This window comes from Lithobates pipiens, unplaced genomic scaffold (genome assembly GCF_037356315.1).
Source record: "Lithobates pipiens isolate NorthernLeopardFrog02 unplaced genomic scaffold, aLitPip1_a1.2 Scaffold_16, whole genome shotgun sequence".
NCBI classification, from domain to species: Eukaryota; Metazoa; Chordata; class Amphibia; order Anura; family Ranidae; genus Lithobates; species Lithobates pipiens.
This window is the reverse complement of record NW_027507748.1, coordinates 104634239-104661469: the sequence shown is the minus strand read 5'-3', so window position 1 is coordinate 104661469 and position 27231 is coordinate 104634239. Positions and strand designations below refer to the sequence as shown.

Here is a 27231-nt window from a genome sequence, read left to right as displayed (position 1 = left end):
CCTCCACCTTCCATTTCAGGATTCTCCACGGGTGCTCAGTAGGGTTTAGGTCTGGAGACATGCTTGGCCAGTCCATCACCTTTGCCCTCAGCTTCTTTAACAAGGCAGTGGTCATCTTGGAGGTGTGTTTGGGGTCATTATTATGTTGGAATACTGCCCTGCGGCCCAAGTCTCCGAAGGGAGGTGATCATGCTCTGCTTCAGTATGTCACAGTACATGTTGGCATTCATGGTTCCTTCAATGAACTGTAGCTCCCCAGTGCCGGCAGCACTTATGCAGCCCCAGACCATGACACTCCCACCACCATGCTTGACAGTAGGCAAGACATACTTGTATTTGTACTCCTCACCTGGTTGCCGCCACACATGCTTAACACCATCTGAACCAAATAAGTTTATCTTGGTCTCATCAGACCACAGAACCTGGTTCCAGTAATCCATATCCTTAGTCTGTTTGTCTTCAGCAAACTGTTTGGGGGCTTTCTTGTGCATCTTCTTTAGAAGAGGATTCCTTTTGGGGTGACAGCCATGCAGACCAATTTGATGCAGCGTGCGGCGTATGGTCTGAGCACTGACAGGCTCACCCCCCACCGCTTCAATCTCTGCAGCAATCAAACATCTATTTCCCAAAGACAACCTCAAGCTTTGAATGTGCAATTGGATGACAAAACAATTGCAAGCATGATACGTCTTCAAAGGAATAAAGGTTATAGTGTACCCCAGCATGTCATATTCATGATATGTGTCTGTGTTACCTTGTACTTGTTTTAAAAAGGATCCTGTTCTCTTTGCATTGCTTCCTGTCTGTGAGATACCTAGTATTCCTGACAATCCCCCTGCGTCCCTATTTCCTATTATAAACTGACTATGCTAGGCATGAAAGCACATCCATTCAAGTATGTATAGGGAATGTGATAGCGCTGCTGCAAAATACAAACAATGGTGATGATAATACCAATAACAATGTGCAGTAAAACCGTATGTGCTGATTAAATAGTCCAATAATATGAAAATGGTGATAAAAATAGTAATAAAAAAAATACATAATATAATATATAAAAAATAACATTGTTAATGAATAATCTTCTTATATAAAAAGTGCTTTCTTCACCAGGTGCAATGGCAGCTCATCTCCTTGCTAGACCATAATACGGTCAAACACGCTGAGAACTTATAATGGTTCTCACATGCAAATGGCTCCAATTTGGTCTCTATTAGTTCCTATGAAGAGCCTGCAGGGATCAAACACGCGCTGCACCCCATATACTTCTCCTTTAATATTTCCTCTGTTATTTTCACCAGCAACTCCAAACCGACATGAAAATATAAAGTGCTTCCAATAGTGCATTGCCAGGTGTTAAGTGGAATGAACCTCACCACCCCAGCTTCATACATTATACTCACATTTATTTAAATCTAAAACAGCAAAATAAAATTCAACAGGTATCGCATGTGTCGCGGCCAGGCTTTACCCTTATGCTGCCATCCTCGTAGCTTCATCTGGAGGGTTTAAACAGAGTTTACTTTATCTTCATTTTATGAATGAACAGGAAGCCTCTGTACAGAGCGCTTCCTGTTCATTCATTCAGTGTAGCTACCGCTGTAGAGGAAAATTGAGGGCTGACTGTGAAAAGTCAAACATCAGGGATCTGTTTCGACCCCTGATTTTTCGCCAAGGCTCCTTCCCAACAGAACTCTATAAAATGAAAAAACTGTTACAAAAATATTATGTAAAAAAACAACATTGCAAAAAAAAATAAAAAATTAAATGAAAGTTGTTGTAAACACTGCAGGTTGTTTTTATCTATGTATTCTATGCATTAAGATGAAAAGCCTTCTGTGTGCAGCAGCCCCCCTAATACTTACCTGAGCCCATCCCGATCCAGCAAAAATGCAGGAGTTTTTTTGGCTGCCCGGGACTCCTCATTGGCTGAGACAGCAGCGTGGCACCATTGGCTCCCACTGCTGTTGCTCAAATTCAGTCAGCCAATAAAGGGGGAGGAGCCAGGCTGTTGATCCGTGTTTGAAGGGACACAGGGAGCTGCTTGCTGTGGGGGCACTCAACGGGTGGGTGGGGCCAGAAGCACCAAAGAGGGACCCAAGAACAGGAGGATCCTGGGTCTGCTATGTCCAAAACCAACTGTACAGAGCAGGTAAGTATAACAAACAATATTTTTTACTTTCTGCTATAAAACATATCCAATAAAAATATGTAAAGAATCAAATTTCTTTATGAATTTAGGCCAATATGTATTCTGCTACATATTTTTGGTAAAAGAACATATAAGCGTATATTGATTGGTTTGTGCAAAACTTATTGCCCTGCCGCAGTATATGTGTGGTGGTCCCTAAGTAGTTAAAGTGGTAGTAAAGTATTTTTTTTTTTGTTACCTGTGCTTACAGGTAAGCCTATAAAATGGCTTACCTGTAGGTACAGTGAATATCTCCTAAACTTGTACTGTTTAGGGTATATTTACACTGCTTGCATCCAGTGATGTCACCAGCCATTCGCTCTGAGGGGATGGCCGTGAGTATGAGATCATCGGGGCTTGGCCAGTCAGATGCCTGGAGCACACCAACCCCGAAAGAAGACCGGGTCAAGATGAAAGCCCTTTCAGCAGTGACAGCATGCCACTGGAGGGAAGTATTTCATGATGTGCTAGTAGGTTGCAGGGTTTGTTTGTTTTTTTTTTGTTTTTTTTAAAGGTGCAGTTTACTACCGCTTTAAATGTATTTTTGCAAGCAATTGAATTGGTAGCCTTGGTATCAGCATCTTGCTGCCTCTACAGCAGAGTTCAGACTGGGAAAGGGAGAAGCAGCACAACAAGCTACTCGGCTGTGTCTTCATATGCTAAGAAGGAACATGCTGATAGGAGAAAGCAGTGACAAGAAATTTGCTCATTAACATTTGAGCATTTTGCACAGTAATTCTTGCACTTTATCTAGTATAACCACTTTGGCACATTGATCTAGATAATATTTAGCATTTTTTGGTTTAGTGTGGAGGATATATTATTGTACTTGGCACTTTATTTGCATGAAATTTCATAGAGCAGTATCTACTCCTTTTTAGTGCAGTGGTTAAAAAAAATTTGATTAGAGCACACCATTATTCAGATTATTAACCCTTAGAGTAACAGAACACTTCATATGGTTGCAGCTTAATCATGAAGGTTTTTTCTATTTTTATTCTTATCACATATATACTATCTTATCAGAGCTTAGGCCCTTTTTATTTTGCTCATTAACATGCTGCATCTCTTTTCTTTGTCCGGTCACCGGCTGAGGTATTGGCAAGACCTGTATCTTACAGAGAAAAATCGGGTGTCCTGCCCTACCAGACAGGGCTGTGCTGTGTGGCAGAGCCGTGTGATTCTGAGGGCAGGATGGACAGAATAACAACTCCTTTGGTGGGTAAAACAGCTCCTGTACAGTATATGTACCACATTTATTGGCACCGGCGTATAACACGCACATTCATTTTAAGAGGGAAAGTTTCAGGAAAAAAACTTAAATTTTAAATAAGGAACTTTGAAGCAAAATAAGGGTCAGTGCCCATCTGCAACCTCACCATTGCCATCAATTCAGCCTGATCAATGCCCATCTGCAGCCTCACAAGTGCCATTGATGCAGCCTGATCGATGCCCATCTGCAGCCTAGAGGGGACAGGGAGGGCGGGGGGACGAGCGCCAACAGATTACATACAGTGAGAATCTCCTATGATGGACAGAACAGTGGTCCAATGGCGGCCCAGGAGACGGGACATCCCATTATAGAGGCCGCCAAGTAAACAGGAGATTCTCACTGTATGTAATCTGACGGCGCTCGTCTTGCCCCCCTCCCTGTCCCCTCCAAGGCAGCTAAAATTGGAGTATTGGCGTATAACACGCACGCGCTATTTGCACCCAATTTTCAGGGTGAAAAAGTGCGTGTTATATGCCAATAAATACAGTATTTCATCTGTGTTATAGCTGTGTGTCTGGAGTTCAGCTTTAGTGGTTTCTAATCTTGTTATAATGTATTCAATATTATACATGTTTATATATATATATATATATATATATATATATATACATATCTGAATGTAGCCTTTTAATTAATTATGCTTGCAGAGAAAATATACCATATTTTTCAATCTTAATTAGCCGATAAATTGACTCCAGATTTTCAGCTTTCATTGAAGGCTAACACAGTTTAGGATACTTCTGGCAATAAAACGTTTTACACCTGAATCAAATCCCTAATTTTAAGAACATTAACAAATAACCCTGCTAATTTGTAAGAATAAAAATCAGCTAAATTAATTAAATTGTTTGAGCACTTACTGTAATGCGGCTCAAAAGATTAGGATTGTTATTTTTCTATTGTGTATGCATGTGAACAAGATACTTGCAGATGTCCTCGTTTTAATCTTCTGGTTTAAGAGATCAGATGATTAAATTGTAATACAAGTCATAAGCATTGGGACTTGGCAGGATAACATAGGCAGCTGAGACAAACAAAATAATAGGCAATCCTCAAGGCTTGGCTTGTAATACATATGACTTGGAATATGTTCCGTGTAGAGAGACGCTAGTCTGGTCAAAATATTCTTGTTTCTATTATTCTAATCCTTTATGAGAAGCCAACACTTTACAAAGGACAATATATTATTATAAAGAAGATCACACTACTAAATACATACTGTATGTACAATAACAGAAAGGAAATGGAAGGTGGCAGGGCACTGTCCAAAAATCTGAGACTAATGGCCATACTGATGGCAAGTTCACATAGGCATTGGATGTAAAATTGCATCGGGCTTGGCCCACACTAAGAAGACTACTTCCAGGGGATGAAATTAAATTTCACACCCAATGAAACTGATGTTTGGACTTTGCATTTGGTCCAGTATACCCTTTCAGACCTAGTGGTGTAAAAGCACTTGATGGGCGTTAAAACTGCATGTCAGACACCCACTCATCAAGCTTTAAGTGTACCTTCAAAGCTTTTTTTATATTTCCAGATAGAGTAGAGAAGGAATAAAATCCCTGCTAGCTTTTTTGCTGTGTCCATTTGGGGAAATTCTCCTTCACTTCCATTCCTGGAGGTGTGACCGGAAGTAAGGGTCATTTTTTTCTTAGACCATTGTCACTTTGGCAGATGTCTCCACTGGATGATTTCCTTTCACCCCTTTTATTGGTGACAACTGTATCATTTTGGATTTCCCATCACTTTCTATATCCTGGTGACAACAACTGCCAGTGCAACACAGAAGGTCATCTCCCCAGCAGGGACCTAGAGAACAAAACAAACCTCCCTACACAATCTAAAACCAAAAAAATAAAGTTTAGAAATATATACACAACTATTGAATACGTTAAATTTGTACAATTGCATTTAGGCTTTAGAGGCTGGTCAGACAGTTTTGGGCAAGGAGTCTGCAAAAGAGTAAACCTAAAGCAGTGGTGGCCGCTTATGCAGGGTGCAGGTGTCCCACCCCCCTAATCCATGCGTTCGTCCCTTAATTGACATGCAGAGCGCAGGACGCATGGATTCCAATGGGTTGTTTTCTTTTGGAAGCACATTATTAGAGCTTATGGCTCTAATTGGCTTAAAAAAAGGGTGGGCTCGGAGGGCAGAGCACAGTGCCCCCGAGCCCACCCAGTTGTGTCACATTAGCGAATAATATTCACTAATGTCTTCCTGTTTCTGCTCCCTGGCTAATCAGGTGGATACTGAAACCCGATTGGCTGGGCGTCCTTAATCCTGATTGGCTGGGAGGAGAAGCGATCTCCGATAGGAGATGCCGGAGGGGAAGCCATGACCTGGATGGGGAAAAAGCAGGGGCTAACGGGCAAGCGATGCAGTGATGGGGGAAGGGAGCGGCAATCGAGTGGGGGGGGCGGCATCTTGGTTGTTTGGGTTGATTTATAAGGTGATAGTCAACCATTCAGTTTAAAATAGAAATTAAATGAAATTAAAAACTTTTGTGTATAGATTTAAAAACATTAAAAATATATTTTTTTGTCCCCTTTTTTTTTTTTTTTTTTAAATGATCACATTCTCTCTGTTCTCAGCTGCATAAGAGTTGGGAGGAGGAGAACCACAGTACACTGAGCTTCCCAGTGAATGGCTGTGCGGGGGGGGGGGGGGGTGTCAGGATAAGTCTGATCATTGGAGGAGAGCAGGCTGAGTTCCGAGCATAGCTAGAGAACTGACCACAATGTGCTCTCCTGCTTAGTGTGGCCAGTTTTTAATAGGTAAGCAGAGGGACTGGGATGAACACCAGGGATTTCACACAAAGGAAGCAATACAAGGAGAGCAAGATACTTTCTCATACAAGTACATGGTCAGCAGGCACATATCAGGAATATGAAATCTTGGGGTAACAAATACTTTAAGGGCTCGAACATGCAAGTTTATGTCCCTAGAGAAGGGAAAGGGGTAGAGCAAGAAGCGCTGCGCAAACTGTTGGCGCTATATAAATCCTGTACAATAATAATGGACATACACGCAAATTCTGACTTGCATTGAGTTAATTGAGTTTACTTGTGTTCAGTTTTTGAACTGCAAATGATGGATTAGTATCACATATGCTAATAGGTATTCTGTCATAAAATTGGAGCAATGAGAAATGTCTGTGTTGCTTTTAGCCACAATATAAATGCTCCAAAAGGAGATTGTTCAGGGCGTATCTCCAGGGAAATATTACACCAGTAGCATATCATGTTATGAGCCGGGAAGCCCCACTCAGCACCTCTCTAGTAGGAATTCCAGGCCCGCGTTCCATGTTGCATCAGGATGACTTTTTGACCATTGCACTATTTCATACCAAGAATCCTGCTTCTCCACAGGTGGAAAACACATCACAAATGCTAAACATATAGCCATAACGTGCTCACTACCACCATCCATGAAGAGAAAATAATTTCCATGTTACAGGCAGAGTAAAATGTAATCCCATATGCCTAATCCTGCTACTAGAGACTAACTCTAAGGTACCAAAGATCACATTGCAATTGGTCCATAAATTTCTAGAACAGTTGAGTGTCCAAGAACTGTATGACTTCTTTAATTTTATGTTTGCTTCCCACTTCCTCTTCCTACTCCATGCAGAACAAAATCATTTTCATAATATGGACCTGCTGTTCTATAATTCGATTTGCCAGTAGGAGAACGCAGTATTCTTTTTTCCATTAGATCCGGATTAGTTTTCCAGTTGCCAAAGCTGGGGTTTTCTTTGATAGGTACCGAAATGTATCCTAACTCTGGACATCAGTAGCTATTAATGGGCTGTGTTTTCCAGTTCTTTTAGCAGAATTCTCTTGGCAGAATTAAAGGTTTAAGCAGGTAGTGGTCAATGGTGGACCGTGGTCTGGATCTGGACCACCGTACTATTCTATCCAGACTTCTTTGGTCATGCCACTTTGGAGCCACTTCTTACCCCTAGCCTATACTGCTATTGTTTTTACCACAGAGAGGAGCATGGAAGGCAGGACAGTTCCCTATGCGTGTCAGGAGCTGCCAAAGAAGTTACATTTTCAAGTTAAGCAGGTGATAGGTTGCTAGCACGCAGGGTGGTCCTAGTAACCAATCACCAGTTGTTAATATGAAATGATAACTCTGGCAGCTCCTGCTCCTACCCTCCTTCCAGTGCTGCTGTGCCTCCCACCTTTTATCCTTGATAACTGTGTAAGGTAGGAGAGTGAAGTGGGGGGGGGCTGGGTGGAGGACATAGCTGTGAAGGGGGTCAGAGAACATGGGTGAGGAAAGAATTGATGTGAAGGGGCAGAGGGAATGGCTGGGAAGGGGGTGATGTGAAGGGGCAGAGGAAGGGGCTGTGAGGGAGGAGGCGATATGAAGGGGGCAGAGGACATGGCTGAGGGGGAATGGTTATGTGAAAGGGGCAGAGGACATTGCTGTGAGAGGGTGAGGTGATGTGAAAGGGGCAGTGGACATAGCTGTGCTTATGTGGGGGGGTATGTGAAGGGGGGCAAAGGACATGGCTGAATGGGGCAGATGAAATGCTAGGACATTGCTAAGTGAGGTTCAGTCATTACTGCTCACCTCCACCAGCACAGGAGTGAGCTCTTTCTCTGATTCAAACTCCCTCACATGCTCTTTCTCTTCCCTGATTCAGTTGCTCTCAGCTCTGGAGGTGAGTGGTAATAACTATGCCTCTCTTAACAACATCCTGGGAGTATTTCAGAGGCTTCAGAAGGTGCGTAAATTCCCTATAACCAAGGGCAATATTCATCTTTAGTAAGAGCTGCAATGTTTCTTTTACCTTATCTGCATAGGCAGTTTTTGGTAAAGGTGGACTAACCCTTTCAACAGTAAATTCTCGTTTCCACTGAGCGGATCAGTTCAGGTTGGTTCGGTAAGGTACGCTATTTTGAGTGTTTCCATTATGAAAGCGGCCCATACAATTGAACCATACCGCACCATTCATGGTCCTGCTTCAGATATGGAGCCATAGAAAATGGTACGGTATGGTTAGGGCGGAGCTACTGGCATCACACAATACATTCCACTGATTGGCAGACATAAAAAACGTCAATGCTCATGTCAAAGCCCTGGTACACATGGTCGGAAATTCAGACGGAAAATGTCTGATCGGACCGTGTTGTCAGATAATCCGACCGTGTGTGGGCTCCATCGGACTTTTTCCGTCGGAATGTCCGACCAACAAAGTTTGAGAGCTGGATATAAAATTTTCCGACAACATGATCCGATCTGACTTTGTCTGATCGTTTGTAGAGAATTCCGATCAGACAAAGTGCCACGCATGCTCACATCAAATTATGAGACCAAAGCTATTGGCTACTAGCCTGAGCGTAGTCCCGTCGTAACGAACAAACGTCATCACATTCTGAATGATCGGATTTTCCGGCAACTTTGTCTGACCGTGTGTATGCAACACCACTTTCGGACAAAATCCGTCGGAAAAAATCTGACTGATTTTTTTTTTTTGTCGGAATGTCGGACTGTGTGTACAAGGGCAAAGACATTTTTTCTAAACCCTGTATGGCCCCTGGCAGTCCTACTTGCAGTGAAAACGCTCACCTGAATAGGCCGGACCATTCTAACCCTTACAAACTGTACCGACCTGAACCGTTCTGCTCAGTGGAAAATGAGGCATAAGTGACGTGTTTTGTAACGCAATGAAATAGCCTCTAGGTCTGTGGTTGGTATGCCAGAACTGCTTTTCTATTCCTTGTCTGACCATAAGTTGAATAGGTGTAAGGTCCTTGTATGTCTGTATTAAGGGGGACGTTTTACAGTTGAAAGACTGTTCTGTGATCCAGTGCTTATGTACCTGTATAACTTGTACCTTCTGGGATAAGGGCTATTTGCAGCTCTAAGTAGCAGTGCAGGTGATTAGATTGGTTAGATTAGATTGATTCCGAATGTTCAGCATCTCAGACTGAGGCTTCGACATGTTTACCTAATGTGAAGCCATCCATGCACACGCACCCCCCTCCCCCCCCCCCCCCCCCATTTGTTTTGCATGGCTATGACAGCATTGATCCTGGATCCTTGAATATGTAAGTGCCTGTAGCTTGCACACAGCAGGTCACTTTCTTCTTCAGTACATCTCTGAGGGACTGACAGCTCCTTGCTATGTACTGTTCTTAGAAAGGCTACTAGAGGAAAGTGCTGCTCTCGACTTTCTTGCAGCTTTATTTAGTGAACTGTACAAACTCAGCCAAGAGCCATGACGAACAGGAACATTCTGAGCTCATGCCAAGAGGCCAAGGAAACACTAATGTTTAAGGTCATTGTAGCACAGCATCTGAAGTCATTGGAGGTGGAAGGGGAAGCAGTTGTGGTACATCAAGATGAATGGAATTGCATTCCATTTGGTCTTGACCACAGGATCAGATTTTTGCCACCTATGAACTGTATGTGTTTGTGGTTGCAGTGTCTTTTGCACATCATTCAAAAGAGAAATGTGCAATTTATGTGTAATCAAATGTATGAATACTAATAAGGGATAATGCTATTGCTTCTAGGAAAAAAGTGCTTTTTTTTTCTGTGAAAAAAATAAAACAAATATACTGTGTGAAGTCTGGTTAAGAATATATGCCTACCTCCCAACTCCCTGAGATGAGAAATGGCTCACCCCTGCCAAGCCTTCTACAAAGATCACGACAAATTAACACACAAAAATACTTTTTTCACAACTACTTTAGCATTATACTGGATTTTCAAAAATAAATGGGCAAAATTAAAAGTTGAATAAAGGAAGAAAGAGGAACAGATGGATTTAGTTCTTAAAAAAGGAAGAGTCCCTTCAATTCACGGACTGTTGGAAGCTATGTATATTGTCACGTTATGATCAAGCCATAGAGAGCTTCTCTTTTACCATATGGAAGCTCAAACTACCAGTGAGAAATGTTTTTCCCCAGATGTCTCTTGGTGAGAAACTATCCAAGACTCATTCTTGCCTTTCTTATACACCCCTGCACTTTCTGTTCAGCTGCTGGGACAGAAGAGAAATACCCAATACTAGAGTATGTGGGAGCATGTGACTCTTTCCACTTCCTCCAATGTGACAATGCTTGTGATTGACTACTCAGGCACCCAAAGATGTCTTTGAAGCCGAGGGCTATCTATCCACTCCTTAAACTGGAACTCACACTGAGCTTCTTCCCTTGCACACAGATATAGCTGCAGGAGAGTGAAGAGAAGGTTTTACGGGGGCTATCACTAAAGTGAATCTCTTGTTTGCCCAGTATAGACAAAGTATAGATACACTTTAATGGCATTATACTTATTTAAATAGACTGTTCAGTCTACAGATTAAATATTTGTAAATCAAAAATGAAGCACAGTGGAAGGCAATTATAGTTATAGCGAGGTGCTGGCTGTGGCACGGGACACTTAAAATCAGGATCGTGGACTAAGCCTTTCCCTCTAGTGTCCAGCATAGGATAATTATATCACTTCCTGTGGCAGAGCCAGAGCAGATTTTCTAGATAGCAGAGGATCTTGGGACATGTTGTCCCTCTGTAAATAGATACTGTGTTCCTGAGTACCAACTATACTACACATACCAGACAGCTGGGGATAGAAGAGGATGCTGGAAGAGCAGATATATTAGACTGCAAGTGGCGAGCTTGCTGTCTTGGAGCGTGGGACTTTCTGCAGGGCAGTTGGCACTGTCTTCTTCTGGAGAACACATTGGGTCTCTGCAGCCTAGTTGACCACTGCTACATTCAGCTCAGTGGATCTGCATTGCTGTGATGCAGATCGCTGGATCGGGATCGCATCTGAGCAACTTTGCCCTGAGGCTTCCTTTATCCACCTCAATGCATCTGTTGTTGTTCAAGTCCCGCTGTCAGCCTGCTGGGTGGCTATCCTTCATTGCTCTACTGACACTCAAAAGCCTGCACAGGGACACCATGTCTCCTAGGAGGGAGGATTGGTGAGTGGCGGCTGCCCTACCTCTTTCTTTTATCTATTAGTCTAAAGACACTGCATGCAGACACTTTTACGCCTCAGTAACTGAGAAGCCTGTATTACAAGCAGCACAATTGCCCATCTGTTTAACTTCATTGACCTATTAGTGCTCAACACTCCTTCAGGGCCCCATAGTTGCTAGTAGATAATACAACCGCACCAGGATTTTCAGCAATCCAGGATTTCTACTGCTTTTCCTTAAGTTAAGGAAGTTCTCCAATCTCTGGGGCTTTTATTCCTCACTAAAAAGGGGAGGGGGGGCTTTGTTATATATATATATATATATATATATATATATATATATATATATATATATACATACATACATACATACATACATACATACATACATACATACACACAGTCATGGCCGAAATTGTTGGCACCCCAGAAAATCAAGAAAAGTATTGCAGTAACATATTTTTTGCTATACATGTTTATTCCCTTTGTGTGTATTGGAACAAAACAAAAAAAGGGAGGGAAAAAAGCAAATTGGACATAATGTCACACAAAATTCCAAAAATGGGCTGGTCAAAATTCTTGGCACCCTTTCAAAATTGTGGATAAATAAGATTGTTTCAAGCATGTGATGCTCCTTTAAACTCACCTTGGGCAAGTAACCGGTGTGGGTAATATAAATATCACACCTGAAAGCAGATAAAAAGGAGAGAATTTCACTAATGGCACATACACACAATTGGATTATCCAGCGGACTTGGCTCATGCATGCGTTTGCAAATGTGTGCGGACTAAACCCCTGTTTTTAACGCATACTGTTAGACAGGTTAATTTGGTTGTCTGCGAGCTGGTGGTAAGTAGGCTTTGGTTTTTTTCCTGGGCATTCCCCAGACATTGTTGTTACCTGTTTTTAGCCTTCCAATGCCTCTTATTGCGATAGCCAGCTATAGATGAGGGTGGTGGCAAGTTTTTGTTATCATGTGAGTGTTTGTATTGGTCCAGCAGTGCACCAACACCTTTGCTGCCATTGTGCTCTCGCTGGGTGTTTGGTGTGCTCCTGTAACTTTAAGGAGGGATGGCTCCCCTTCAGCCCACCTGCTCTCATCTATCCATCAGAATGCATGTGCCTCCACTGCGGGGCACTTATATTTTAGTGTTAGGACCACAGATACCAGGATGCCTTGATGTGGCTCACGCATGCGTTTACAAATGCGTGCAGACTAAACCCCTGTTTTTAAGGCATACTGTTAGACAGGTTAATTTGGTTGTCTGCGAGCTGGTGGTAAGTAGGCTTTGGTTTTTTCCTGGGCATTCCCCAGAAATTGTTGTTACCTGTTTTTAGCCTTCCAATGCCGCTTACTGCGATAGCCAGCTATAGATGAGGGCGGTGGCAAGTTTTTGTTATCACGGCGGACTTGGTCCGCCCGTGTGTGGGCTCCCCGTGTGTATATTTTTCCCAAAAGTCCGGCGGACTTAGAAGTTTTGACTCAAAATTGTCCACCGGACAATCCGCCGGTCTATGTGCTAGTCCGCCCGACTTTTGAAATGAACGGACTTGCCCACACATGGAGAAAAGTCCATTCATTTTGAACTTGGCTCCAGGTAGATGGAACTAGTGAAGGAAGTTAATGTCGCCGCCTCCATCGGCGAGATTGACACCTGGCTAGCCACGTCACCTGGTATGGATTTAAAGGGGAAGCCCTACGCCGAAAAAATGGCGTAGGGGTCCCCCCAAGGTCCATAGCACACCCCCATCCCAAAGCTCCTTGTCCCCATGTTGATGAGGACAAGGGCCTCTTCCCGACAACCCTACATGGTGAACCCTACATGGTGAATGGGTAGGGGTACGATGTACCCCTACCCATTCACCTGGGGAAAAAAGTGTACAGAAAAAAAACACAACACAGGTTTTTTAAATACTTTATTAGACAGCTCTGGGGGTCTTCTCTTCTTCCGTCTTCAGGGGTCTTCTTGCCAGACTCCTCCGCTATCTTCTGCTTTTTTACTAGCTCTTTTACTAGCAGAGGAGCCTGGCTTTCTCCTTCCTCGCCACTGCTGTCCGGCGGTCTTCTTCCGACTTCGGGGGTCTTGTCCCGCACTTCGGTTCTTCTTGCTGGGCCTCCGCTTTCTTCTTCCAGCTCTTTTACTCTTTTCTCTTTTCCGGGAGCCCCCTTAATAAAGGGGGCTCTCGGATTCTGATCCCCCCCCGCCCACAGACCCTGACAACCAACGGCCAGGGTTTTCGGGAAGAGGCCCTTGTCCTCATCAACATGGGGACAAGGTGCTTTGGGGTGGGGGGGCACACTATGTTGAGGGCACGCGGCCTGGTATGGCTCAGGAGGGGGGCACTTGCTCGTCCCCACCCACTTTCCTGACTGGTTGGGCTGCGTGCTTGGATAAGGGTCTGCTATGGACTTTGGGGGGACGTAGGGCCTCCCCTATAAATCCATACCAGGAGACGGGGCTAGCAAGGTGTCAATCTCGCCGGTGGAGGTGGCGACATTCACTTCCCTCGCTAGTTCCGTCTACTTGGAGCCATGTTCAAAATGAATGGACTTTACTCCGTGTGTGGGCAAGTCCATTCATTTCAAAAGTCTGGCAGACTCCTGCCATAGTCCGGTGGATTGTCTGCCGGACCTAGTCCGCCGGTAAAGTCCGGTCGTGTGTGGGCAGGTCCGCTCGTTCAGAAAGTCCGGCGGACCTTCGCTGCAAAGTCCGGCGAGTTGTCCGCTGGATAGTCCGATCGTGTGTACGCGGCATAAGTCTTTGCACTGTGTGTCTGTGTGCCACACTAAGCATGGACTACAGAAAGAGGAGAAGAGAACTGTATGAGGACTTGAAAACCAACAATATGGAAAAATATCAACAATATCAAGGTTACAAGTCCATCTCTAGAGATCTAGATTTGCCTTTGTCCACAGTGCGCAACATTATCAAGAACTTTGCAACCCATGGCACTATAGCTAATCTCTCTGGGCGTGGACAGAAGAGAAAAATTTATGAAAGGTTGCAATGCAGGATAGTCCAGATGGTGGATAAGCAGCCCCAAACAAGTTCCAAAGAAATTCAAGCTGTCCTGCAGGCTCAGGAAGCATCAGTGTCAGCGCAAACTATCCGTCAACATTTAAATGAAATGCAATGCTATGGAGGAGGACCCCACTGCTGACACAGAGACATAAAAAAGCAAGACTACAGTTTTCCAAAATGTACTTGAATAAGCCAAAATCCTTCTGGGAAAACGTCTTGTGGACAGATGAGACCAAGATAGAGCTTTTTGGTAAAGCACATCATTCTACTGTTTACCAAAAACAGAATGAGGCCTACAAAGAAAAGAACACAGTACCTACAGTGAAATATGGTGGAGGTTCAATGATGTTTTGGGGTTCTTTTGCTGCCTCTGGCACTGGGTGCCTTGAATGTGTGCAAGGCATCATGAAATCTGAGGTTTACCAAAGGATTTTGGGTCACACTGTAGAACCCAGTGTCGGAAAGATGGGTTTGCGTCTGAGATCTTGGGTCTTCCAGCAGCACAATGACCCCAAACATACATCAAAAAGCACCCAGAAATGGATGGCAGCAAAGTGCTGGAGAGTTCTAAAGTGACCAGCAATGAGTCCAGATCTAAATCCCATTGAACACCTGTGGAGAGATCTTAAAGGTGGGAAAGGTGCCCTTCCAATAAAATAGACCTGGAGCAGTGTGCAAAGGAAGAAAGGTCCAAAATTCCAGGTGAGAGGTGTAAGAAGCTAATTGATGGTTATAGGAAGCAACTGATTTCAGATTTTTTCCAAAGGGTGTGCAACCAAATATTAAGTTAAGGGTGCCAAGAATTTTAACCAGCCCATTTTTGGAATTTTGTGTGACATTATGTCCAATTTGGTTTTTTCCTCCTTTTTTTTTTTTGTTTTGTTCCAATACACATAAAGGGAATAAACATGCAATACTTTTCTGTGAGAAATACTTGATTTTCTGGAAAAATGTCTACAGTGCCAACAATTTTGGCTATGACTGTGTGTGTGTGTGTGTGCATATATATATATATATATATATATATATATATAATATATTTAAATTCATATATGCTCTTGGGTGCATCAGTGGTCCTGACAGACTAGTAAGTCCCTCTTCAGTGCCACTGTTGCATTAAAATAATTGTATCTGGTTACACTTCACTATACAGTCTTGTTGAACATTATCTTTTGTTTACTGTTACTACAATTGGTGTTGAGCTATTCCCATGCTCTAACAGAGACTGCTTTGCATATCGAAATACTCTCTTTGCATTCTTGTTGACCAAAGTTTACTATAGAGGTGTCACTACAGAACTGTGTCTCTTGTTCCATTATTTTTTATCGTTGAATTATGTCAGAAGGCTTGCAATTAGGTCAAGAGGTTTGCAAGGTTAGGACAATAACTGGGGACAAGCATCAAGTGGGGGTAGTGCTACATTAACCACCCCATTCTGAGAAATGTTTTTTTTTTCTCTTTATTAATGCTTTTTTTTGGGGGGGGGGGGGGATCTACACAAACGACTCTACTGACAATTAATCCAAAGTCCCCCTTATGCTGGTGCTGGCTATCATATTAGTAATTAGCTTTCCTCTGCCCCCTTTACCTCATAGCCATAATTTGTTTTTGTGCAGCAGGGGTTAATAGAGTTGAGGGACTTGTGTCAGACTCTCATAAAGAGTGTCAACTATGCCCACCCTTTTGCACGCCCACCAAATCCCCCCATTCATAGAAGCCATACCATAGATTCGATGAATGAAAATCTATCTATTAATAGAGGATGGGTGGATGAATGGAAGGTCTGCTTCCCTCATTAATTTATTGATTTTCATTCAGTGAGGGTGGGATCTGGAAAATTAAAAAGATGGCATGCTAAAGTTGCACTTTAATACCTACTGTAGCCAAAGCTTCAAATGTTTAGGATAAAGAGGGGAAGTGTTACAACCTGTTGAGCTTTTATTCCTGTCTGTGTCCCCTTTAGGGACATTTGTACTCACTTCCTGTCTATTCAGTAGGTTTCAGACAGAAGAGGCGAGGGAAAATATAATTAATGGGAACACAGACTGCAATAAAATGTTTTTCTTAGTTGAGAGGGCATAGTTGGCTTTTTCTGTCATATATGCTTTTTGTGTCTCCTGTGGGAGATTCCTTCTCACTTCCTGCCCTGATGATAGAAGTTGAAACCTCCCCACGGTGGTACCGGCGGCATTTAAGAGCTGACAAAGATTGTTACAATTTCTCTTCTATCCAAACAAAAAATGCTTGAAATTGAGTTTGTAACCCCAAGCAAGCAATTGCAAAATAACTTTCTTTTTTTTTGCCTACTCTGCTGAAAGTTATCCTCTAATTTGAATATCATAGGTTTTGTTACATTAATGCTATTTAATTTCTTTTTGTTGTTATATAAGCCTAAATGTATTAAAAATGAACAAGCATGCATCAGAACTGTATTATAGTAGCTCAAATTTCTGTTTAATTTGAATGTCTTCCATGGAATGTAGTAACGAGCATTGAAGCACTGGGCCTGTTATCAGGATTACTGGCATACCAAGCTATCTGGTAACACTACTAGTTAATACTACAGTAATCTGCGACCCAAGAAAGCATGTGGCATCTTTATAACTCTTCTCTGTTTATAAAGGGGGCAAGTAAACTTATCTCTAACACTAAATTAACTTTCAGTAGTTATGCAAAAATTGATTCTTTGCTTGCATTTAAACACCACTACATACTGGAGGACCTACCACTGGAGCAAGGTCCAGCAGCTCAAGGATTGGTTTAGTGGGGTCCAAGCTGCTGCTATCCCTCCATAGGGAAGCAGGGGCCCCTGTATTCTGTGGATCGGGGTCATTGCAATTGCTACCACATTGACATAACCCTAATCCATGTCAGTTTTCACAAGGCTGTTCATTTCAGCCCAAATCTTGGGGACCCACATGTCCCCACCACTGCCCGATTTGCGAATATCAGGACTCAGTGATGGGGAAGATAGACTTACTGTAGCCAGACAGCTGAAGCCAAGCCATGATATATCACTTTTCCAGGTAATCTATTTTATATGTATAAAACTGTCGAAGGGGCAAGGATTAATCAGGTTTCAGAGAATCATATTTTATATTTAGCTCTCAGAATAAATTTGAAAAAGACGTCAGAAGATGATTATGGCCAAAGGTGTAGCTGAATGACGTCTGAGTAGTGGAGCTTTCTACAGATTATTAGAGAAATGCTTATGCAGCACCTGTATGTTTTACAGGGGAATACAAATGTGATATGCCATGCAAATGATACTTTATTGAATTATTGGAGATGACAAGCAGTCAGATCAGTAAAAGACCATGAGGAAAAAAAGTATATTGTTATTCAGTTCCGCAAATATGCTGTGACAAGGCTTTTAATATGCAGTGGTCCTCCAAGTTACTACCATGAGTAGAGCTGAACAGCTCCAATGGCGAGCACACCTTACATTTTTTTTTCTTCTTTCTGTTAGAGAAATCTATGCTGGGAAGGGTACAGGGAGGGACATTGATGTACTAATAAGTTTAAATTCACTGCAGTATTTGGTGTCAGAAGCCATAAATGATCAATTACTAGCTTTTGTAAAACTGTAACATTAAACGGCATCTGTTACCAATCCATAATAACAGACATTTAAAAAAGCAGGCACATTATCATAGATAATTTTGTATGCATTCACCATCAGTTTTTTTCACATTTGTATGAACTATTTAGCATAAGTTAAAAAGGGAATATGCAGCTAGTTAAAAGACTGACTGGTGGCATGGGCAAATGAGGAGTGGTATGAGCAAGCAGGATCCAGTCTAGCAAGTTTCCAAGGGGAATAGCTGATAAAATCATGATGTGGTAAATGTTACCGCAACTTAAGCCCCATACACACGATCAGAAATTCTGCCAGCAAAAGTCGGATGTGAGCTTTTGGTCACAAATTCCGACCGTGTGTATGCTCCATCGGAGTTTAGCTGGCAAAATTCCAGCCAGCAAAAGATTGTGAGCAGGTTCTCTATTTTTTGGTTGGAAAAAGTTCCAATTGGAAATTCCGATCGACTGTGGAAATTCCGATGCGCAAAATTCCTATGCATGCTCGGAAGCATTGAACTTAATTTTTTCGGCTGGTTGTAGTGTTGTATGTCACCGCGTTCTTGATGATCGAAAGTTCAGAGAAGTTTTGTGCATATGCAAGCCAAGCTTGAGTGGAATTCCATTGGAAAAACCATCCAAGTTTTTTCTGACGGAAAATCCGCTTGTGTGTACGGGGCATGAGGTTTCCCATTAAAGAATGGGAAATTCAGATGTTGCCAAAAGTCTGAACATAAGGATGTGGTCAGCATAAATTATATGGATAAAAGCAAAAATAATATAAATAAAAATGCCTAAAGAAAAGTCCAATATTAGCCACACATTCCACTATGTAGCCGGCCCAAGGGTGGCCGAACGGTCACAGAGGGGGGAGATTGGACTGGGCGGATGTATTCATGCGAGTCTGCTTGACTGTAACATCAGAGAAGAATGGATAAAATACTTCTTACCGACTTAGTTGGACTCATACAGTCATATGACAGTTGAGTCTAGAAGGCTTTAGGTCACAGTTTGGGACCGAGGAGTACGAAGAGGAAGGTCTGTTGAGCTGATGGATGAGCTCAAAACGATTGTAAGCCCTGTGATGGATCCTTTCAAATGGAACGTCAAGGGTGTATGTAGTCAAGCTCAGACGTAGCCCGTTGTACTGATGCTCCAATCCCACCCAGATAGAGAGGGAGACGTTGTGGAGGTTTAAGCCAAGAAAACAGAAAAAAGGAAAAAAGAAAAAAGGCTCCACATGGTGCAGGTCAGATGGGCCTGTAGAAGACACATATGTCGAAACGCGTTGGGCGAGCTGTTGGCACCCTACATTGCTTTTAATCTCTATTTTAGACTGTCTATGTGATCACTAAGTCATTAATTATTTTTTGACTTCAATAAATCAAACTTTTTTTTATATCATCTGACCTGCACCATGTGGAGCCTTTTTTCTTTTTTCCTTTTTTCTGTTTTCTTGGCTTAAACCTCCACAACGTCTCCCTCTCTATCTGGGTGGGATTGGAGCATCAGTACAACGGGCTACGTCTGAGCTTGACTACATACACCCTTGACGTTCCATTTGAAAGGATCCATCACAGGGCTTACAATCGTTTTGAGCTCATCCATCAGCTCAACAGACCTTCCTCTTCGTACTCCTCGGTCCCAAACTGTGACCTAAAGCCTTCTAGACTCAACTGTCATATGACTGTATGAGTCCAACTAAGTCGGTAAGAAGTATTTTATCCATTCTTCTCTGATGTTACAGTCAAGCAGACTCGCATGAATACATCCGCCCAGTCCAATCTCCCCCCTCTGTGACCGTTCGGCCACCCTTGGGCCGGCTACATAGTGGAATGTGTGGCTAATATTGGACTTTTCTTTAGGCATTTTTATTTATATTATTTTTGCTTTTATCCATATAATTTATGCTGACCACATCTATTAGTGAAGCGCTACACTGTTTTTATTGTTTTGTTTGTTGAACTTTGTTTGTTTTTTGGTGTTGGCTGCTGTTTTTGGCTGTTGAGGCCTCTTTCCATATATACTAAATTGTAGCGCAGTGTTTTCCCCTTAAACTGAACATAAGGATGGATAATCATCCAGTGTGTGTTTGGTAGTGAGTAACCAGAGCATCTATTATCTGCCACTTCCTAAATAGTGTTCTGAATTAAAATTCCCACGTCATTTTTAGTTATTTAACCTTTGACCTTTCACCCACCCTTCATCTTCCTTTGAATTCAGATAGGCATGTTAATAAACTTGTTCAGACTAGCAAAAATAAATTAGTGACATCATTGGGTTAGAACTCACATTTTACCTTGTGCTTTAGGTAGGTTACTAAGTTCTGGTAAAATGGATAGTCTTAAGGCAGCAAACAATCTTGTGTGAAAGGACACAGGTTCACTTTTAGTTCAAGCGGAGATGGAGGTGAAGCGTTGGATGATCTTTAATCATCAAAAGAAATAATTGGTTGAGCCTAATGACTTAAATTCAGCTGTTCTTCACAAAAGCAGGAGACCCCCAAGACAAAGGGGGTCATCTGAATCCATGCATAAATAAGAAAAAATAGCACCATAAAATTGTTTTAACAGTCCACTAAAAGTAGTACAAATATGACAAGAACACAGACTGGATCCAGTGCGTATTGGGGGCCAAAAATCTCCCTTCATTGGGGCTAAATAAAACAAGAAATAAGAAAAAAATATTCAACACAAGAGCAATATATTTCCTGTATCCATTGTAGCCCCAGTTAGGCCCCTTTCATACTAGCGGACCGATTAGTCTGATCGCGTTCACCTGAAAAACTGACAGGTGGACCCGATCTGACCCTTCAGTCTCCTCTATGGAGCGGCTGGTGTAAAGAGACATGTGTCCGTTTTACAAATGCCAACATCTGATCCAATCCTATGCACTAAAAACATCCATCTGGTGGACTGGATGGCAGTCGGGTGTTAATGCACAGGCGGTCCATTTTCATCCGATTGCCGATAGAGGAGAGGGGGCTCTGCATGGTGGAACGAACACGAAACACCCATCCGCCTGTTCAGCGGCGATCAGCGGACAGATTCCCTGCTGAATGGAGCCCTCGTGTGTAAGGGGCCTAACAGGGATTTTTGGTCCCTAAATCTGCCAGCTTCCTTTTGTGTTCCTGTCATATTTGTGATATTAATAAAGGACTTTTGGACTCTTGAGACTATCATTTAGCACTCTTTTGGTTTGCATTTGTGAGTTTTATTTTAAAGAGTAACTCCACTTTAAAAAAACAACAATTCTCTCTGGCTATAAATGTACATTACAGGGAGTCCTACCTTTTTCATGATGTCCTTTGGATACTGATTCCAAATGGGACTGACTAGCTCATTATAATCACCTGGTGCACTTTTTTTGTTCTGATGACAAAAGCTGCAGAGTCAGCATCCTTTTAGAAGTATTTAAAGCTGATGTTCAGGTTTACTTTCACTTTAAATAGTTTGGGCCAAGCTGGCCCGAACAAACTATTTTCTTCACTAACATGTGCACGCACTGGGTGTGCTGTATAAATTGTACATACAGTATATAGCAATGTGTTTCGGCTGTGAAACCAGACCTTCCTGTCTCACACCCAGAACAAATAGTGTCGGGCTGAGTGGAGCCGTACTGTACACCCACAGTGTACAGTATGTGTCCAGGTTGTCATATTGCATTGTGTTTTACAGAAAATTACAACAGTTGCAAAGTGGGGAAAAAAGGTATTTTTAAAAACATTACATTACAATATGGCTTGTGCAGCAATTGTGTGTGTGTGTGTGTGTGTATATATATATATATATATATATATATATATATATATATATATATATATATATATAAAATATATAATTGTGCTCATAAGTTTATATACCGTGACAGAATTTATGATTTCTTGGCCTTTTTTCAGAGACTATGAATGATAACACATAAATCTTTCTCTCACTCATGGTTAGTGTTTGGCTGAAGCCATTTATTATCAATCAACTGTGTTTACTCTTTTTAAATCATAATGAGAACAAGAACTACCCAAATGACCCTGATCAATAGTTTACATACCCCAGTTCTTAATATGGTGTATTACCCCCTTTAACATCAATGACTGCTTGAAGTCTTTTGTGGTATTTGTGGACGAGGCTCTTTATCTTCTCAGATGGTAAAGCTGCCCATTCCTCATTGCAAAAAGCCTCCAGTTCCTGTAAATTCTTGGGTTGTCTTCCATGAACTGCACGTTTGAGATCTCCCCAGAATGGCTCAATGATATTGAGGTCAGGAGACTGAGATGGCCACTCCAGAACCTTCACTTTATTCTGCTGTAGCCAGTGACGGGTCAACTTGGCCTTGTGTTTTGGATCATTGTCATGTTGGAATGTACAAATACTTACCATGTGCAGCTTCCTGGCTGATGAATGCAAATGTTCCTCAAGTATTTTTTGATAACATACTGCATTCATCTTGCCATCAATTTTGACCAAATTTCCCGTGCCTTTGTAGCTCACACATTCCCAAAACATCAGTGATCCATATCCATGTTTCACAGTAGGAATGATGTACCTTTCATCATAGGCCTTGTTGACTCCTCTCCAAATTAAGCATTTATGGTTGTGGCCAAAAAGCTTTATTTTGGTCTTAACACGCCAAATGACTTTTGAGGCCTCTTTGCTGTTTGACGTATTGTGATACTTTGTTGCATTTGCGTAGTAATGTCTTTCTTCTGGCAACTCAACCATGCAGCCCATCTTTATTCAAGTGCCTCCTTATTGTGCATCTTGAAACAGCCACATCACGTTTTCAGAGAGTCCTGTATTTCACCTTAAGTTATTTGTAGGTTTTTCTTGCATCCCGAACAATTTTCCTGCCAGTTGTGGCTGAAATATTTGTTGGTCTACCTGACCGTGGTTTGGTTTCAACAGAATCCCTCATTTTCTACTTCTTGATTAGAGTTTTAACACTGCTGGTTGGCATTCTCGGAATTCCTTTGATATCTTTTTATATCCCTTTCCTGTTTTATACAGTTCAGCTACCTTTTCCCATAGATCCTTTGACAATTATTTTGCTTTCCCCATGACTCAGAATTCAGAAATGTCAGTGCGGCACTGGATGAAAGATGCAAGGGTCTGTCAGGAGTCCAGAAACTCATTGACCTTTTATAAACACACACTAATTACAAGAAAACAGATCACAGGTGAGGATGTTTAATAGCCATTCAAACCCCTTTGTATCAACTTGTGTGCATGTTATCAGGCCAAAATCACCAGGGTATGTAAACATTTGATCAGGATCATTTGGGTAGTTTCTGTTGTCATTATGATTTAAAAAGAGTAAACACAGTTGATTGATAATAAATGGCTTCAGCCAAACACTAACCATGAGTGAAAGAAAGTTTTTGTGTTATCCATATTTTCTGAAAAATGTCCAAGAAATCACAAATTCTGCCAGGGTATGTAAACTTATGAGCATAACTGTATATATAATTTTTTTTGTTATATATTTTTTTCACGAAAAGGTGAGTAATGCCCTGTACAGACGGTCGGACATTCCGATGACAAAATCCATCAGATTTTTTCAGACGGATTTTGACCCAAACTTGTCTTGCATACACACGGTCGCACAAAGTTGTCGGAAAATCCGATCGTTCAGAACGCAGTGACGTACAACACGTACGATGGGACTATAAAGAGGGCAGTAGCCAATAGCTTTTGTCTCGTAAATTATTCTGAGCATGTGTGGCACTTTGTTCCGCCGGAATTGTATACACACGATCGGAATTTAAATGATCGGATTTTGTTGTCGGAAAATTTTAGATCCTGCTCTCAAACTTTGTGTGTCGAAAATTCAGACGGAAAAAGTCAGATGGAGCCCACACGCAATCGGATTTTCCGACAACAAGATCCGATCGCACATTTCCCATCGGAAAGTTAGACCGTATGTACAGGGCATTACACTTAAAGGGCTTTGATATACAGCAGCAACCCCTAAAAAAAAATTATTATATACATCAAAACACAATTTCAAGATAAAGAAGCAAGCCTCATGAATAAAAACAGAAAAATAAATTGTTAACCACACCAAGCTGTGGCTACGCTACCAGAAATCTGATTGGTTACTGGAGAAAAAAAACAGACATTATCTAGTTTTTATGAGATTAGGTTCCAAAAGCACATCACATTCATGTGCTGCTGGAAAAAGATGTGCAATGGTTTTAGCTGCATCAAAGTGTCACATGTGCTGGGAAGGTAAGAATTGTATTTTACATGTCTATTTCCCACCATTCTGATGGCACATTAACTAGGTATTGGACACTTCAAAGTTAAAAAGAAGTTGTAATGGACACAGCCACATAAGAAATAATACTTTTTCTGCTTAAGCAGAGTAACCTAAAAAAATTATACATAAAAAAAGGTCATGTTTAAAGTACAGTAATTGCAGCCAATAACATTTCAGTTAATGCAGCAATATCAGCCAAGAGATGACTTCAGATTGGTTGCCTTGGGCTACTGCATTTTGCACACATAATTATTACTCTTTGCAGTAAGCCAGCATCTACAAGTCTCTGCAGTGATTTGCTGCATTGTTTTGTTTCCTTCGTCATCCATAGAATGGATTACAGTGAAGTACAGTGGATCATGTATTTTTTAACCCAGTGAATTAAGGTCAGTAGGGAACATATGTCTCTCTTCTTGCTGTATTTTGTTACCTGCATATGGACATAGAGAATCAATGTATCCTGCAACCGTGCAGATAATCTCACATTTCACGCTCCAGTCCAGCAAAGCTGCTTTTCTGATACTGATCAGCCTCTGCAGCACATATAGACTTCCAGTGCCAGGTTTCCTCTTAATGTCTTTCCCATGCAGTTTTCCACTCGGTGACATTTTAACAAATATTTTTGCAATATTTATCATCTTATGTTAACCATATCCCATATTTTCTGAATATACATATCAGCGCCTTAACGTAAATCCAGCACTTTGCACACTTCAGTAATCAATGAACAAAGGAGATTAAGTACCACGGATTAGCAACTGACGACAACAAATGACTCCAGCCTACTGTCACATAGAATAAAATGACTGCACTGAACAGGAGTACACAACCACTAGATATCCTGTCCAATTATTGGGGAACTAGAAGTCCTAGAATGTCTTGCATATTAGTCGGAGTGCTTCTCACTACTGCTAAACATAGCTATACCTTTGGATTATAACAGATAACATTTTTAAACTGTGCTCAATAAACTGTTGCAAAAAAATTAATTTGGCAGACTTACCCCTATTTGCAGATTCTATATAGTTGGATCTCAGGTGACCAGATGGAGAAATCCATGTATACAGGTACACAGCCAGTGGGTGAGATCTCTGACCAGCGATGGAGAACAGGACACTGCTTTGCACTTAACTCTTTCCTCCCCAGTGTTATTAGCCTTGTACTCAGCACCAAAGTGTGGCAGCCACAGTCTGGAGAGAGCTGCGTTGGAAAGTCACTAGGGTCCTCAGCTCTTCATTGGCCCAAGCTCTAAATATATCCCACCCTCTTATAGTTCACACTGTAGGCAGATGGCCCTGTCAAAAAGCTGACCTTGGTGCTTGGCTGTATCCACAGAGACATCCAGCCAGGCAGAGCTGTACTGTAATGGGATAAAATACAGTTAGCCATCTGTTTCTAAACAACAAACATTTTACTTCAGACCTGCATTGTTCTCCCTGGGATGAAAAAGAATGAGGAATGGTAATATCACATCTATAGATAGGCCCTGACACTCCATCACGCGTTCTTATATTAAAATTCAGCGATACTTGAGTGTGGAATGATTCACGGCAAGTGTGACTTAGCAAAAATGTGTTAATTTCCGTTATCTCCTATCCCTGCCAAGACTAGCTCTTGTGAGCCCAGGAAGCCGTCTATTTGGATATAACAGTTTCCTTTAAATTGAATTGAGGAAAAAATAAATTGGAGAATGTTCTCATTTTTATGCATTAACATAAATTGACTGCATTTTTTGTTTAATACAAAATCTAGTAACTCCGTTTTGTAAGATATATTTTATAGACCTGGTTTCTAGAGTTTTCTAGAGCAAAGCACCTTGTAGGAGAGAAATTGAAGAGCTGGTATATCTTTTTCTGTAGTGCTTAGCCTTAGTCCACATTTTTTTTTTTTTTTTTTTGTATTATTTTTATTGGTTTTGCAATCAAAAGTACAAAACAATGTATCAAAAATACCAAAGCAAACATTACACAAAAACGCAATTACTGGTGCAACCAGTAATAAAACAGTACAAAATTTTAAAAATTCCTTACCCCCAGTTCAATGCCACCCAGGAGTGGTGACCAAGCCACAGATTGTATACCTCTGTAAGAGAGCAGTATGACTAAGATATTACAATAGTATCCTCATAACAACCAATGCCTAATAACAGTGAAGGACCTACAGGTGTGCCGTCCAGTACCTCACGCCATGCACCAAGATGTAAACTAGTACTCAAAGCACATTTGGGTGACAGACTTCATGACCAGGTGTCAAAAGCAGACCCGCCTCATGTAAAGGTAGTAGAGTCAGAGACCCAACTATGCCATACCTTCTCAAACTTTTTGGGACAACCTCTGTTCAGGTAAGTAGCTTTGTGAAACAGTAATGCCTTATTTATTAAGGCCTTCCATAAATCTACATTTTTAAAGGTATGAGTAAAGAAGTGACATGGCTGTGTTCATAGCAGCCATTCAGATTCTTGCTTTCTTGTTTAAAATGCTGTTTATTGCATATATAACATGACAAAAAAGCAGTATAACTAAGAATTGTACCCTGTGAACTAACCCCCAAGCTAATATCCCATCCCCTGACTATTGCCATGTTGGTTTGTGCTTTTCCCTAAATGTGTGGAAAGGCCACAAAGCCCCAATGCCAAAGTTTCTAGAGAGAACCAAGTTGCCCCTTGTTCTGTTATTTTATTTGAACTTGCATGATAAAACCATTCATTGTTATTATATATATAATTGCATGGAACAAAGGTCTTTTATTATGGGGTGCAATCCAAAAAGTTGATTGAACTTTGTGTTTATATATTATTTCTCTTTCTAAAGTCTGATTACTCTATGTGGTCCTTTGTGATAGATCTTTCGTATCTAAATTATTACAAAAAATAATAGCAGATGGTGTCCTGGAGCAAATCTGTGTGAGCAGGAAGTAAATTGAAGGGGACCCATAGACCTGAGATGACACTCAAGATCATCTCATGTCG

General features: G+C 41.6%; 2 protein-coding genes across 5 annotated transcripts in view; one reads left to right on the top strand and one right to left on the bottom strand.

Annotated features, from left to right (window-relative positions):
* FILIP1L (filamin A interacting protein 1 like) overlaps positions 1–25480 on the bottom strand; it is a 407450-nt gene extending 381970 nt beyond the window's left edge. The window contains exon 1 of the mRNA XM_077480193.1: positions 25267–25480. The gene's annotated coding sequence lies outside the window, so the exon portion shown is untranslated. The remainder of the gene's footprint in view (positions 1–25266) is intronic.
* CMSS1 (cms1 ribosomal small subunit homolog) overlaps positions 1–27231 on the top strand; it is a 483211-nt gene that overhangs the window by 396162 nt on the left and 59818 nt on the right. The window contains exon 1 of one of the 4 annotated variants that reach the window (XM_077480197.1): positions 24178–24232. The exons of 2 other annotated variants lie outside the window; for them this stretch is intronic. In XM_077480197.1, the coding sequence (XP_077336323.1) occupies positions 24193–24232 (40 nt within the window). In that variant the 5' untranslated portion in view covers positions 24178–24192. Of the gene's footprint in view, positions 1–24177; positions 24233–25625; positions 25725–27231 lie in introns of those variants that run through there. One more of the 4 variants, XM_077480198.1, reaches the window with a different exon arrangement.